Raw genomic sequence first — 12,556 nt, 5'->3', positions numbered from 1 at the left:
ATTTACAAATAGAAAAAAAAAGTAGTCAATCTCCAGAATGTTGAGTTATTTTACCAAAGTTACATGGCTAGTAAATAAACAGTAGCTCCAACTCAAACCTAACTTTGAACTTTATACTTACAGTCTACCTTATACTTACTTAATCATGCACTGAATGTTTTGTTTTGTTTAGCATCTGTGGTTATTTTATTCATGGAACATTTACTCAATATCTTCTCTCTCTCAGGCATTGTTCTAGATATTAGGGGGCCTATAATGAACAATGCATCTTTTCACCATAGTTTTTAATTTAAAAAATAGAATAAGGCCTAATCTTAGAAATTAAGGATACCCGGATAGCCTTTTTTTTTTTTTTTTTTTCCTCTCTTGGAAATTGTACTGGTCCTGAGGAAAGGAAGGTAGGCAGCCCACACCTCCGGCTGCAGGTGCTGGGAGCTCTCACTGTTTCCGGTTCCATTGACAGGGAGGTTTGCTTGTGGGGTAAGAATCAAGAAAGGCCTTGAGATTGGACAGGCGTCAAGGCAAGCCACCTGGCTGAGAGCAGGGGTAAGGAACCCAGACAACAGGCAGCAGGGGGCCAGCACCTGATGAATCAGTCACGAGCAAAGGAGATCTGATTGCCTGGGATGAAAGCGTGGTTCTCAGACAGCAGTGTTTCTAAAGACTTCAGGAGCCCCAGTAGTACCTTCACATAACTCCTCCTTGGGTATATCCTTGTTGGTGTAGATGAGGATGAGGTTTTGCAGGGAAGATCCTCCACGCCTCCATTCACTACATTCCCCAGGGCCGCCTCCAGCTGGTCCTTCCTGTTATAGGCCAAGAGTATGGCCCAGATGTGGCAAGATGGCATTGGACTGGTACACGGTAAGGTCTGCATCCTGGAATTGGCATCCTGGAAACGGCCAATACAGATAGGAGTCCTTGAATGCACCCTGCAGTCAGATCTTCTTGTTCACTACCTCCTCCTCACAGCTCTGTCCCTGGTCAGCCAGCAGCAATGGCCTCACCCACCCTTGAACAGGGAAAGTAGACAATGGTGTAGGCCAGTGGCAGCATAGTGGTGGCAGAGCCCAGATAGCCTACTTTTGTTCAAACTCTTTTGTAGCACCTTAAGTTTATAGCTACAGTTACTGTTGTGGATGTAAACCATAATCAGTTGAAAAGCTAGTAGTGCTGAGTGTTTTTCTACTTTCAAAATTAATGGAAACAAGCTTTAACTGTGGTCCAAATTCAACTCTTTGAGTTTTATATTTTGGAAATACTAGTAATTTAAGATTTGTGGATATTAATCTAATTACATTTGGTTCATTTTCTTCCTAACAGAATCTGGATGGCATCATAAATATGGATGAGGCTAAATGAGTATTTATATATAAAACATAAAAATTAACTGTCAACATAATCTTGTTTACTTTTACAACTCTGGCACCTCTGCATCATTTTGAATATGAGATTTTCTTGTATCTTGTCAAACAAATTTCTCCATTACTAGCTAAAGAAAAATAAAATATTTTAATACACATATTTTACATTTCTTTTTGAACTAGAAATACTTGTCCTTATCCAGGGTCCCTTGAAATTCTTCCACCACAAAATGATATCCTTTATCTTTACTTATAACAGATGTTTTTGTTGCCCCCTCCCCCACCCAGGCCTCTGCCTTAGAGACAAATTATCATCTTCCTATAAAACTATAAAACAAAATTGCTTTTATTTATTCATAGGCTATGTAGGCCCATTTCATTCCTAAAATTTACAACCTTATACAGAGTGGAAAAAAAGAACAAAGAAAACTCATGTACATTTAACATAACTCTGTATTAAAATTGAACTTTCATAATTATCTTTCTTTTAAAATGGAATTTAAAATATATTTCATTTAGTTTAGAAAATAATGATTGATTAATTATTAACATATATAACTTGTCAAGTTGGTAGTCACTAGTAAATGACAATAATAGGAAAAACACAAGGCTAGACAGATGATTAAAACGATTAGCTTTAAAAAGATCTTAGAGAAAAGCAGCTCACCAGACGTTCTACTCTTTCACAAATATAATAACTTGTTAGAGAAATTTCCACCTCCTAAGGCCTCATTTAATAAATGAGCTGGCTTTTCTCAATTTCATAATAAAGGCATATAACCTGGCGATTCAATTTACCTTAATGATGATAAATTCTAAAGGTTGATGTGCAGGTGTGTGTGTGTGTGTGTGTGTGTGTGTGTGTGTGTGTGTTTGTATCATGTGTTTGGTTAAGAAGTGTCTTTCCTTATGCTAAAAAGACTGAATACTTAATCTAGGCTATAAACTTGTACTCCTTTATTATAAAACATTAATTCTAATAAAAATTATATTTTTAACATTAGCATAAGAAAGGAAATTGAGAGTTAGCATAGCTTGGAACCCTTTGTTGTATTTGAGATACTATATCTATCCTATTTATGACTTCTCTCTTAGTGAAAGGTAAAGTAGAAAATAGGTTAGTTGCTTTTTTTTCCCATCAGAGTGGAGCCTAATACAATAAGAGGGATAGGATAACACAGACATTTTTTTCTTTATTTAGAAGAACTAAATCAATGAGAGAAGTTACCATGGAAGGCAAAGAAACTGAGCAGTATAAATCATGGAAAACAATGGAAGATAGATTTTCCAATACAAGGATTTGCCAACCACGTCAAATGCAGTAAATTTATTTATAAGTAATAAGGATAAAGAAACTGTATTTGTCAATAAAGAGAGGAGTGTTGCATATAAAGACAGTACTTCCATTAGAAGAATGAGGTAGAGGTTAGTATACAGAATATCAAGCATAATGTAAGAAATTGGAAAAAAAAATCATTTGTTTCTTTAAAAGTTAGGCAGTGGATGGACAGTGGAATTTAAATAATAAGTTAAGAAAGCCACACATCATAAACACTATATTCCTTTTTTAAATTTATTTTTTAACGTTTACTTCCAAGTTAGTTTAAATGCTTTTTACACTCCAACAGTAAAATGCATCGGTGTTCTAGCTTCATCTTTCTCTTCATTTTACACTCAATTAATTTTTAACCATATTGAGGTTTTCTGATCTTATTTAAATTGAGCAGTTATTCCTGAAATAGGCTTTCAGTGTCAGTATTATATAGAATATAAGTCCTTCCTTGAATTATACTCACATGTAAATAGCAAAATTTACCAAAAAATTTCACCTTCATCCCATTTGAAGCTTATAAGAATCTCTAACCATCCAATATTATGCCTTTTCAGAGAGCTGCAGTAGACATATTGGCTTTGATTTGATTTACACATTGCCTGAGGACATGACCTACAGTCCTTATCCCAACATTTTCTTTGATATGATGCTCAGATATCTTAAAAGTACTTCATTCTTAGTTCACATATGAGGTTCAACACTTTGAGAGAATTTACTATTATGCATCACGTTCTTTAATGTCTTTCCTCCCCAATACTCCACAACATATTTAATATCTATTTGCTTTGTTTCTGTTTGTAATCCTGTTTTTACTATGTATAGATGTTCCCAAGTTTTGAACAATTCCCTCTCTCTCTCATTCTCTCTCTCTCTCTCTCTTCTATAAACTACCTCAGACACTATCTCATTCTCAACTATTAGCTTTATGTAGTATAAATTCATATCCCCTAGTACCATTTCTTTGTTTCTGACTTTATTTCTAATAGCTAGTATCATTTTACCTGCTGAATATCTCTTTCAGCACCCCAACTACAATTAATCTTCTTGCCATAAAAATTTGCCAGGCTTCTGAATTTCTCTTTTGTAAATTGTGCCAATGATATCAGACTAGAAAATGTGGGAAAATCACTGATTGGCTGTCTTCATTATCTCCTGGTACTCTTCCACTTCCAACCAATTTCCAAATAATTTTCTCACATCCATCCTTTCCTTACCAAAGTGCAACAACCCCAGTTGAAGTCCTTAATGTACCTTCTACCTGGACTATTTTGATAGCTTTGTGAATGGTTTGATCATCACCCCTTGTTTTCCAATATCTTAATTCTTATCAAGACCTTCCTCTGCTTAAAAGCTATCATGTTCCACTGAGTATTAATACAAATTAAAACTCCCCGTCTGGACTCAACCAAGCTTTCCAGATATCATCTCCCACTTTTGATACACCTTTATTATGAATTGCAAATAATTTGTAATATTGCCTCTTCTCTCTTCCGCATACAGATATACCAACCTGTAGTGACTTCTTGTTTCTATAGCTATTGACATACCACTTCTCCTTCATTATAAACTGCATGCCCTGTTTTCCATAAGTTTTTTCTTGATTTTCCCCAGAATCCTGAGACCTCTCTGTAATGACTAATATTTTTAAAGTTTATTTATTTTTTTTTGAGAGATGGAAAGAGAGAGAGAGAGAGAGAGTCCAAAGCAGGCTCCATACCACTAGCACAGAGCCCAGTATGGGGCTTGAACTCACAAACTTTGAAATTATGACCTGAGCCAAAATCAAGAGTCTGTTACTTAACTGACTGAGCGACCCAGGTGTGCCTGCAATGACAATTTTTTTAAACTCTTGTTTATGTGATCTAAAGCCCAAAACTCTGGACTCAAATACAGCTCCCAGTAGGAAAATATAGAGCAATTTAAAAATTGCTTTCCCATCTGTAAAGTAGGGATAATATTAATATCCATCTCATAAGATTGATCCAAGAAATACATGGGAAATACATTAAGCCTGCTTCTTGATATTCATGAGATCAGGGATCTTTGTTTTGCTTACTAAAATATTTTAAATGCCTTAAATGGTGCCTGGCACACATTTTTAAATGTATCATCTCAGAATAGTATAAAAATGTTAATATTTTTACCTTAATATTATTATATTCAGGACACTATAGTTATTTATATATTATTTTGTTACCCGTACCAGACAAGGAAATCTATACTTCTACTATTTATAGAACACTTAAAATCAAGTAGATACTATCCTGCCTTTGTTATTTCTGCTTTTTTGCCTTCTTTTCTTGCCTGTGATTCTCTGCTATCTTCCTACATGTTTTGGTACCCAGTAGTCCATCTTTATTTCTCTTCTGATATTATGTGCACTCTTCTTGAATGATATTATTACTCTTGGCTCTCATCTGGTCACATCAGCCCTACATATTCTTTCCTTGATGTTCAAAGCCACTTTCCCCATAAGGTCTTGTTAAGAGGCTTGCTGATGCGAATTCATTCCTTGGATCTTCCCAATTCTGCTTAGTGGTCTTCATCACATCTCAGCCACGAAATCATTTTCTTCAAAGATACTTACCCAAAACTCCCTAATTAATTTTAAAATTTATTTTCTTTTGGTATATATCATAATGAAATTTTCACCACAAAGTTTTCAGGAACTAGAACTGCTTATGTATTAGCAAGCTAATGATAAAAGTCAATAGATTATTTTCTATTGTAATATAATGATTTACATATAAACATATGAAAATGTCCATTCTTCTCTTGAAGCAGAATCATAGACCACAATTATTGTTTACCTCCACTAACAGACATAAACCCTTCAAAATCTGTGAACCCTTAAATATAAGTATAATATAATCATTGGTATAGAATAAACATGCATTAATTTAATAAATGAATATTATAGAAAGAAGAATTAGTTGCCTCTGTCTTGATCTATATAACAATATTAACAAAATACCTATTTTATGCTAGGAATTATAGTAGGTGTCTTCTCTCTCTATCTTTCTTAAGAACTTTTATTTCTGCAAGGCCTGCTTCAAATGCCACCTTTATGTTTTCATACCCTCTGTGTATCCTCCTCCTCTCTATGCTTTAGTAGAATATCATATATTGCTGTATTGTTGCAGTTTTCATATAGTCTAATTATTATATGTCTTCATTATAAAAATATAAATGCCTGAAAGGTCAGTTCAAAATCTTTGAATCCTCAAGAAAAAAGAATTCTCCCTGGGACATAATAAATGTGTATTCGATTAACAAAAGTGCCAGATACCAGAAAAGGAATTCAAACAACCTTTCTCCATATTTATGTGATATACATACTTTGAAAATTACAATAATATAGCCCCCAATTAAATTAATTCATCTTACCAGAATATTTATGGGGAAATTATTTATGACTTACAAGTTTATAAATATAATAGTTATATATCAGGATGAATATAATCTGATACAAAATAATTGAGAAATAGTTTATTAATGTAATTTCATATAAGGAATTGAGAAAACATGTATTTTAAGTAATCCAAATAATCATTTATAATAAAGCAGAAATATCACAGTTTTTAGGTAAAAACAGCTAAGATAAATTATACTTATCTCATAATTACCTAAAACTTTCTTTCCAATATATAAAATAAGAATTATTTGCCTAAGCCACCTGGAAGTCTTTTACAGCCCATTAATTAATAGTAATGTGTGATTTGTTTAGTTTACTGCATTTTCCACAACTCATTAAATCTGGGCTTATATGTAGTTGTAGGCTGCTTTGGTCTCACTTGTTTTAATTACTTTTTGATGATTTAAGACAATAGCCATATGGATTCAAGATTTTTTTTTTCTTTTCCTGCATCACATCATGGTGGTAGTATTGCTTTTCCTATTTATATATATTTTTAAATGCAACAGTCCTTCTTGAGAATGCTACTGGTTTTTATATTATACTGCCATAGTTCAGTAATTTCACACATTAGATGCATCTTGGGATGTGTCAAGCTACGTATTTTAGCTTCTAGAATATTCTGATGATGTAATTTGTAATAAGAAACAATGTGGTCTCACAGACTATTTGAATCGTTTCCAAGTGGTTTGTCAGGAGTGGTCTTGCTCAGGAAGGGCGCTTCAGAGTATAGAAACCAATAAAGTCTCCTTTCTTCACACACTTAAAAAATTTAGGGAATGGCACAGCTCAACAATTTCCTTGGCACATTTTATGAGTACACAAGTACTGGTTCCTTTATTAGTATTTGCATTATTGTATTACTAGTATTTGCTTCATTTAAAATGAAAGCTTAACTTTTAATAATTACCTACATTATGCTTAGTAGAGTATTAGGTGCTTATAACATAATTTTAATTCTCAGTATGATCCTGCAGGAAAACCATTTTTATTATAGCTTGCTGCTGAGAAAACTGAGGCCCAAAGAACTTGCAGTTCTTATTCATGGTCTCTTTAAAATCTTCCCCAAACTCAGGGTGCCTACCATCCTTGGTGGAGTTAAGTTTTTTGGATACTTGGTGCTAATGCATCCATCTTGTGTCTCCCAGCCTCTGGACACCATCATCAGAACTGAGATTCAGGAAGGAAGGCTAAAATGAGTTGAGTAATTTCTACTATTATGTGAATCAAAGTCAGGACTATTAATTTACTCTGGTGGCCATTTGTGGAGGAAATCTCACAGGGAAATGGAACCTGCTGGGTTCAGCCGATGGGTATTAAAACTAGGTTATATTTCTGCTCCTTGGGCTCCTCTTCCCTGTGGTCACATCTTCCCCCGTCGAGACACATGGTAGTACAGTATTTATCAACCTCTATTATGACTTCCTGTATCCTCTGTATAAAGGAATATGGTTGTTTGGGGGAAAGAGATTTACAGGACACTGGGTTTTGTGTAGATATTTGGGGGCTTTTATAATTTTGGCCAGTGGAACCTCCATGAGGTAACTGCTACATGGGATATATTGAATAAGGCTCCAATCCCAAAGGGCATACAGATATTTAGAAAAGAACCTAAGATTCCAACACTAATCTAGGTGATTCTAAAGCTTGTGTATTTTCAACTTACTCTCTCTTTTTAAAAAAGTGCAATAAACATATTACTTCTTGCAGTCAGGATTACTGTAATCTAGATCCAAGACCTGTAAAAAGAGACTGTTCTCTTATCTTCCCCACCCTTAAAACTCTCTCTCTTTCTTTCTCTCTCTCTGCATGACAATGAATCAGCATAAACTTGGTGTTTAAATACACATGCTTTTAATGAGTACCTACTACATGCCAGTACCATGCTGGTTGTTATTGCAAAGGACTGTTGTAAAAGTTGTCTTTTGCTGCTGTGACAAATGACCTCAAATGTAATGGCTTAAACAGTACAACTTTATTATCTTACAGTTCTGCAGGATAGTTCAACATGAGTCTCACTGAGGTAAAATCAAGGTTGAGCAGGTCTGCATTTGTTTCTGGAAGTCCTAAGGAACAATCAGTTACCTTCCCTCCCCACGCCCTGTTTCTAGAAGACTCCTAAATTTCTTGGTTTGTGACTCCTTTCCTCCATCTTCAAAACCACAGCATAGTATCTCTCTGACTGCTTCCATCATCACATCTGATTCTCTTTTTCTCCCTCTCTCTATTTTTAAGAACCCTTGTGATTACACCTGAATAATCCAGGAGAATCTGCTTATGTTAAGATCAGCTGATTAGCAGACTTAATTACAGCAACAACTTTAATTTCCTTTTTTCCTGTTACCTAACATATTCACAAGTTCCAAGATTCAGACATGGATGACATTGGGAGAATGTTATTCTGCTCATCACACAGAGAAGGAGAAAAACACTCAAGTTGTACCAGACATGGTGTATAAGAGAGAACACACAAGAAATTTACCTGAAACAAAAGCAAATATGTAGTTATAACAATTATAATCATATCTAATGTCAACATTTATTGAAAACTTATTATGTACCAGGCAGTGTGCTCAGTGTTTTTATGTAATAATGGCCTAAATTTTCAAAACAGCTTTTAAAGGTAAGAAGCATTGATCCTATTTTGATAAATAGGTTTACACTTGCCCACGTTCTCCTAGCTAATAAGTATGGGAATGGCATTTAAAGTCAGGTCTCGCATTTCAAAGTTTATGCTCTAGTTCGTAGAATATTCATATATTTAAAAGGATTCAGAACAAGATGATTCTAAGTTGGTGCACAGCACTGAAAAGTGCAGTTACTATGTAGTTTGCAGCAAAACAATAAGGAGACATAAAGGAGATGGAGACAAACTGTCCATCACAGGAAGTGGCAAGTGGTATAATGTGAGATGGGGACGATTAACTGTAGTGGGCACATAAAGGTTTGTGCTGAGGAGTTAGGGAGACAAATACTGACAGGAAAAATGAGGGAGATTTTGCCATCTTGAGTCTGTGCTTAAATGGATAAAGAAGAGAGACACCTAGAGTTTTTAAATAAGTGAGAGAATTGATGAAATTCTGTTTTAGTGACATTAGTCAGAGCAAAATGAGGGAATATTGGGAAAAACAAATTAAAGCATGCAAACAGGCAATTGCAGTGATTTCAACACCAAATGACATGGGACTTTCAAAGCATGGGTCCAGTGACCAGTAATTGACCTACAATATCCTCTTACAGACCACCACTGGTTCTATTGATCTATATGACATCTCAAAATTAGTATTTTGAAAACTCCTTTTACTTCATAAAAAAAAAGATTTAGGGAAATTTAAGAGTTAAATTTTCCTCATTCTTTTTTCTAGGTTTAGGGCTTAAAATGCTTATAAAATATTTTTACATGTATTTTCATATCTAGACCTGTCAATTCAGCAAGGCACAGTTTCATACATATTATTGAGAGGAAATTGAAACTCTGAGAAATGGCAATTTGTCAAAATCCTCTGATGATTTCAATCCAGAACTTACTGCAAAGACTTATCCTTTTTCTTCTATAGATGTTGAGTAATAGATAAATATAAATAAAAGTTAAAATCTTTAACATATCTTACATGAAAAAAGGTCCTGAGTTTCATTCCTTTCTTATGAAATTGGCATAATATTAAACTTTAATTCTTTAAAAATGTTTTAATGTTTATTTATTTGGGGGGGGGCAGGTAAGGGGGAAAGAGAGAGGGAGACACAGAATCCAAAGCAGACTCCAGGCTCTGAGCTATCAGCTCCAAGCCTGACATGGGGCTCGAACCCATGAATCATGAAATCATGACCTGAGCCAAAGTTAGACGCTTAACTGACTGAGCCACCAGTCACCCCAAAGTTTAATTCTTTAAATAAGAACTCTAGCAAGCATAAAAAATGATCTCTTCAACTACTCCTTATATCTTCTTTCCATCTGCCAAAATTACTATTTTATCCCCTTATCCCCTTTCTTAGAACAATATTTACTATAAATACGTGGCTGAAATCTACTCATTTCTTCAAACTACACATCAGGAAACAGGATCACTGGATGCAACTTTCTGACAAGGCAAAAATGTGAGGAATTGGTAATATGTGTTCAATTGATCTGGATAGGGCAGAATGTAGTGTAGACTATGACAGGCTTATTTTCATAGACTTTACCTCTATTCAGTTTGCTTCTGCATTCCAGGTATTAAATCTGGATCTATATGGCAAAGATGATTAGAAAAGGGTAACTACTCCCTTAGGGATCTATTTTAAAATGTCACAATTAAAATTTTCCAGAAAGTTTCAAGCAATTTCAGCCTCCTGGTTACTGCACAGTATTGAACAGTACTATTAGCTTCAGGATGCTCTCTGGAAATGAAAATGCAGATTTATCCTTGCCCCCTGCCATGCCACCTAATTGGAAGGCAACACTCTCAGTGGTAGACATACTAATACGTGATTTTGCCAGTGGAACTGGGAATAGCATAATAAATGGCTTTGTGATTGGGGATGTATGCTGTGTCTATATTTGGAAGGAGGAAAAAGTTTAATTGCTCTCTAAATAAACTTGATTGCACAAACGTAGTAAGAAGCAGAGAAGTGGTAACTTTTTCAACCGACAGCAAAATGTGTAATAATTTAACCTCCTGGTTTATAATTCAACTGTAAGAGGTAACCTTGTCCAAGGTAAAAACAATGATTTCCAAACTACCATGATCACCTCACCCTTCCGTTCCTTACCCTTCACCTCCAGCCAGAGACCTTAAATATATGTATTTGACAACAATCATGAAATCTGTGTAACAGATCAGAAACTCTTCTATTAGAGGTTTGGGTACTATTACTGTAATTTGTATGCTTTAAATCTTAATGAGACATGTTTATGGCTAAACATAAAAGAATAACACTTACACATAATGGCAAAATCAGAAATGTATTTATTATTACTGTGTAAGCAAACCAAACCAATAATTTCAATTACTAAGTTTAGTCAGAAGTAAACATTCTACCATGAGTTTAAATATAGATCTTTGGGTTAGAAAATTGAATTTACATTTCAGATGATATTTTACCCCTGATATTCTTCATAAGTACTTACAAATTGAAAGCTGACTTCGGGGGAAAAAATGAAATGCAATAAATCCACCAAAACTTTCCTCATATTTTCTCTCCTTTTTAATATGGAAAGAGGAGTGACTTATGTGTTAACTTCATAAACCCTTAGAAGAAATTCAATAACTGTATTTTATTTGACAAGTTTTTATTTGGTTTCTCAAACTTTAAAGTGTCACAGTAAGAACATAAAAATTGGAAGTGAATATTTTTGCAATAATTCTGTACGTTCTTCATGGCCAACTACATTCCTTCTTTTAGGCCTGACCTAATTGTAGTTAGAACCAAGCTGGATTGCCTTTAAAACATGAGAACAGAGAATGATACCTAATTTCTTTGCAAGTAGCAATTTACTAATAATAGAATCAAAGCAATCTTAAAATTATTGAGTTTAAGAAACCACCAAAGGATTTAACAATTATATGCCATTAATACTGAACCATTGAGATCAGAACTAAGCAAATATACTCTATAAACCTAAATAACAGGATCAAGTTCTTGTAGTAAATATAAGTACAAAGGAGAATAGTTTTCAGTTTATAGAACATTATCAGCCTACTAAATTTTAAATATCAGAACTCTACAATTCCTTAATGAGATTGATTGAAGTACAGACCCTCGTTAATATAATGATTATTCAGAATATCTTAACATTAGCCACCCCAGATCTAGATTGCTTAAATTATATGTAATTAGTGGTCTTAATTGCTATTAATTTAGAGAAAAAGATTTTCTTCTTTCAGAATTGATCATCTGTCTGGTGTTAAGAGCTGGAACTCAAATCTTGATGATAACAAATGCAGAGGTGTTTCTGTTACAGCTACAACTATCCAGCACATGCGTAATGTCAGGTGTTGAGAAACACACTTTATATACATTTATGGTCTAGAAATAAAACAACAACAAAAAGAGGACATATATATAAAGTTGAGGGAAGAGGAAATATGACAAAGAATTTTGTGGATTCATTGCCTGCCCCCCTCTTTTTTTTTTTTTTTCCTGCAATGGCTTTTAATTTGTCCACAAATGTAAAACCAACAACATCAAAGCCAGAAAAAAATCTAGTTGAAGAGGAGTTGTTTTTCTCATCAAGAGGTATGTTTAACTATTTGATATTTACTTCTCACTAAACCCACTAGTTCTGATTATTAGTTTGTTTGGCTTACACAGTAACAGATATATTTCTGATATGGGCACACTATATAAATATTATTATTTTATATATTTAAATATATATCACTACAAAAAATGGTAGATTAAAAAAATGGTAGATTAATATTATTAAATTATTTAACATGTTATTTATTTATTTATTTATTTATT

General features: G+C 34.0%; 1 protein-coding gene across 1 annotated transcript in view; it reads left to right on the top strand.

Moving 5' to 3' along the window:
• Nucleotides 1–588, top strand: part of LOC120245573 (contactin-5-like) — a 780,895-nt gene extending 780,307 nt beyond the window's left edge. The window contains exon 8 of the mRNA XM_039252657.1: nucleotides 464–588. Coding sequence (XP_039108588.1) covers nucleotides 464–588 — 125 coding nt within the window. The remainder of the gene's footprint in view (nucleotides 1–463) is intronic.
• Nucleotides 589–12,556: the final 11,968 nt, after the last annotated feature.

The sequence above is a fragment of the Hyaena hyaena genome, unplaced genomic scaffold (assembly GCF_003009895.1).
Source record: "Hyaena hyaena isolate Hyena2069 unplaced genomic scaffold, ASM300989v1 scaffold_430, whole genome shotgun sequence".
Lineage (NCBI taxonomy): Eukaryota > Metazoa > Chordata > Mammalia > Carnivora > Hyaenidae > Hyaena > Hyaena hyaena.
This window is presented reverse-complemented; position numbering and strand designations above follow the sequence as displayed.